This window comes from Bison bison, unplaced genomic scaffold (genome assembly GCF_000754665.1).
Source record: "Bison bison bison isolate TAMUID 2011002044 unplaced genomic scaffold, Bison_UMD1.0 scf7180017864492, whole genome shotgun sequence".
Taxonomy (NCBI): domain Eukaryota; kingdom Metazoa; phylum Chordata; class Mammalia; order Artiodactyla; family Bovidae; genus Bison; species Bison bison.
In genome coordinates, this window is record NW_011495051.1 from 2,808,880 (window position 1) to 2,812,044 (window position 3,165).

At 55.5% G+C, this 3,165-nt stretch overlaps 2 protein-coding genes across 2 annotated transcripts in view; one reads left to right on the top strand and one right to left on the bottom strand.

Moving 5' to 3' along the window:
- TJP3 (tight junction protein 3) overlaps nucleotides 1-2,631 on the top strand; it is a 19,867-nt gene extending 17,236 nt beyond the window's left edge. The window contains exons 18-22 of the mRNA XM_010828123.1: nucleotides 1-154; nucleotides 238-338; nucleotides 723-1,010; nucleotides 1,989-2,035; nucleotides 2,403-2,631. The exon at nucleotides 1-154 is cut by the window's left edge and continues 18 nt beyond it. Of these exons, the coding sequence (XP_010826425.1) occupies nucleotides 1-154; nucleotides 238-338; nucleotides 723-1,010; nucleotides 1,989-2,035; nucleotides 2,403-2,505 (693 nt within the window). The 3' untranslated portion in view covers nucleotides 2,506-2,631. The remainder of the gene's footprint in view (nucleotides 155-237; nucleotides 339-722; nucleotides 1,011-1,988; nucleotides 2,036-2,402) is intronic.
- Nucleotides 2,632-2,710: 79 nt separating this feature from the next.
- APBA3 (amyloid beta (A4) precursor protein-binding, family A, member 3) overlaps nucleotides 2,711-3,165 on the bottom strand; it is a 7,862-nt gene continuing 7,407 nt past the window's right edge. Inside the window, exons 9-10 of the mRNA XM_010828445.1 lie at nucleotides 3,025-3,165; nucleotides 2,711-2,935 (exon numbers count right to left, since the gene is read on the bottom strand). Coding sequence (XP_010826747.1) covers nucleotides 2,864-2,935; nucleotides 3,025-3,165 — 213 coding nt within the window. The 3' untranslated portion in view covers nucleotides 2,711-2,863. The remainder of the gene's footprint in view (nucleotides 2,936-3,024) is intronic.

Consider the following 3,165-nt stretch of genomic DNA (forward strand, 5'->3'; position numbering starts at 1 on the left):
CAGTACTACCCCATCGTGGTCTTTTGTGTTCCTGAGAGCCGCACAGCCCTCAAAGCCCTGCGCCAGTGGCTGGCCCCCGCCTCCCGCCGCAGCTCCCGCCGGCTCTACGCCCAGGCCCAGAAGCTGAGGAAGTACAGCGACCACCTCTTCACAGGTGGGATGGGAGCTGAGGGTCTGGGGTGGGTGGTTGGGCCCTGGCCTGAGCCTCCCGGCCATGCTGATGCCCCCTCCCTGTAGCCACCATCCCCCTGCAAGGTACGAGTGACTCCTGGTACCAAGAGCTCAAGGCCGTCATCCAGGAGCAGCAGATGCGGCCCATCTGGACGGCTGAGGACCAGGTATCTGGGCCAGGGGGTGGGACCCGCCTGGAGTTAGGGACTGAGGGGCGTGGCCAAGATTTGACCCTGAGGTTAGGGTTTCTGGACCTGGTTCCTGGGGTGAGATGGGACTGGGGGGTTGGGTTTGGGAATTGGGACTTCTTTGGAGGCTGGAGTCAAGGCTTGGGGCTCAGTTCAGATTTGGAGGCTCTGTCTCGAATAAGGTCAATGGTGAGAACTCACCTTGGGGTCAAGAGTTAAGCCTCAACTTGAGGTTGAGGACTGGAATTTGAAGGGTGGTGTCATGGGTCTGGGGTTTGGTCTCAGATCAAGGAAGTTTGGGGCTGGAGGCGGGAGGGGGGAGGGGGAAGGGTCTTGGCTCAGCCCAGCCATGTGCACCCACAGCTGGACAACTCCTCGGAAGACAACCTGGACCTCCCCCACCATGGCCTGGCAGACAGCTCCGCGGACCTGAGCTGCGACAGCCGGGTCAACAGCGACTACGAGACAGATGGCGAGGGCAGCGTCTACACGGACGGTGAAGGCTACACGGATGGCGAGGGTGGGCCCCACACAGACGTGGATGAGGGGCCCCGGGTGCCAGCCCTGGCCCGGTCCTCAGAGCCTGTGCTGGGGGATGAGGCCCGGATCCCGCAGCATCATGGGAGACCCTCCGGTCCCCGGGAAGCCCAGGTGAACAGAGCACAGGGGTGGCACCAGCAAGGGTTTGGGGATGGGGCTGAGACGTAGGGGGCCTGTTAACTTACCAACCCCGCACCCCGTCCCCCTGGATGTGAAGGAGCAGAAACTTCCCTGATCATATCTTCTAGGGTGTTTAAACCAGAGTCACTTAGAACAAATATTTAATCTCTGCATGAGTTTCCTTATCTTAGATTCAGAGACTGATGGTAAAGTCTTGACATCACAAGCTCATTGTTTATTTGGTTGCTGCTGCTGCTTTGTTTTGTATTTTTTGGCCACGAGGTTTGAGGGATCTTAGTTCCTGGACCAGGGATTGAAGCCAGGCCCCCTGCAGTGGGAAGCTCAGAGTCCTAACCACTGGACCGCCAGGGAATTCCCACAAGCTTGTTGTTTAAACTGAATACACTTAGTCCAAGTCCTTCCCCATCGTAGTCAGGTATTTGACAGTAACAAATATTGACTCAGCACTTATTCTCTGTGGGGCTTCCTCAGCCCCCTAGGTGCTTTTCTGTGAATTCAAGAAAGTTCTCCAGACCCTCTCTAGGGAAATGTAAAAACGTACAAATCTATGATGTTGCTGGTAGAATGGTGCTGTGGGGTTGTGCAGTGCCCAACCTGTTCAACTGTCTATGGCATCCTGTTTATGAGGCAGCTCTACGCTAAGCAGTGGACATACATGAACTCATTTATGTACTGCTGACAACATGACTCTGAGGAATGTCACAGATGGGAAATCCAACTCTCTCTTTGTTGACAGGCTGGGAGATCTCAGCCAAGGCCTTGCCCTGTCCAAATCCATTTTCTCATTTAAAATTGGGGATGATTTCAAGACTTCTGTGGGGACGAGGAGAAAGTTTGTGGGTAGAACTGCCTGGCCAAAGGGAGGGAGGTAGGATGGGGGTGATTACTCATCCCTATTTCTCATTCCTTAGTGGGGATAAGTGTTAACTGCCTTTCTCCCTCTCCAAGATGGATAGCCGCCACCCACAGGGTCAACGGCGACAAGAAAGCATGCGGTAAGAGTCCCTATACTCCACATTGGGGCTGCTCAACCCCCCACCCCAGGATTTTGGGGTGCTTAGAATCAAGCTGTGGTGCTAGCACCTTTGTGGTGCTAGAGCCTCGTGGTGAGACAGAACCAGAGAGAGCCACTCCAAGCCTCATGCAGTCAGGGCCATGAGAGTAGGAATCCTCTTCCTGGGAGGATGAGAAGGCTTCCCGAAGGAGGGGACATTGGGATTGGGGCTTTGAAGGATGTGTAGGAGTTTGAGAGTCTTGCTCATCTCTGACTACACCCACTGTGCCTAGTCCAGAGTCAACTCAGTTAACAGTAGGTAAGTCCACACCCTCCCCACTCAAAGCCTCTTCTATTTTCTCACCCAGGACATATGAGAGGGAAGCTCTGAGGAAAAAGTTTACACGAGCCAGAGATGTGGAGTCCTCTGATGAAGACGGCTACGACTGGGGACCAGCCACTGACCTGTGACCCCCTTCCAGGTGGCCAGCTGGCCTGTCCTCCTATTTCCTCCCTGGAGCTGAGACTCAGTCTCCCATACAGAACCTAGAAACCTGCCTCCCTCTACCTGGTATTTAATAGAGTATTTTCACAGCACTGGCTTCTAGTGATTTCCTGGGACAAGGGGCCACAGTCAGTGTTGTCTTTCCTCTGTCAACCTCAACAGACCCAGATCTGAGGTTTTGCCCATTCAATAAGCTTTTAATTTTTTACATCGGAATATAGAGCCTAGAAACCTTTGGGACCTTGGCCAGCCGAGGAGGTTCCGCAGACGGAGTTCCAGGGCCAGCAGGGGCTAAGGCACAGTGGTGGGGGTGAAGGTAGTCGATCACAGGTACACCGGCTGCTCCTGGCCTGTGAGCAGGCGGTAAGTGGCGGCGGGCATCGTCTTGATGTGGACCTGGGGGTGGAGAGGAGGCCGAGGCTGGGGTTGGGCTCCTCCCACTAGACCATGCCCACAACTGGCTCCTCCCACAAGACCCCGCCCACCTCAATGTGGGCCTCTGTGAGCAGCTCGATGATGCGAGCGTGGGGTGTGGCCACCACACTGTGCCCATTGATTTCAATGATGCGGTGCCCGACGCGGACGCCCCCACGCTCAGCGATGCCACCCCGAAGGAGGCTGCAGAT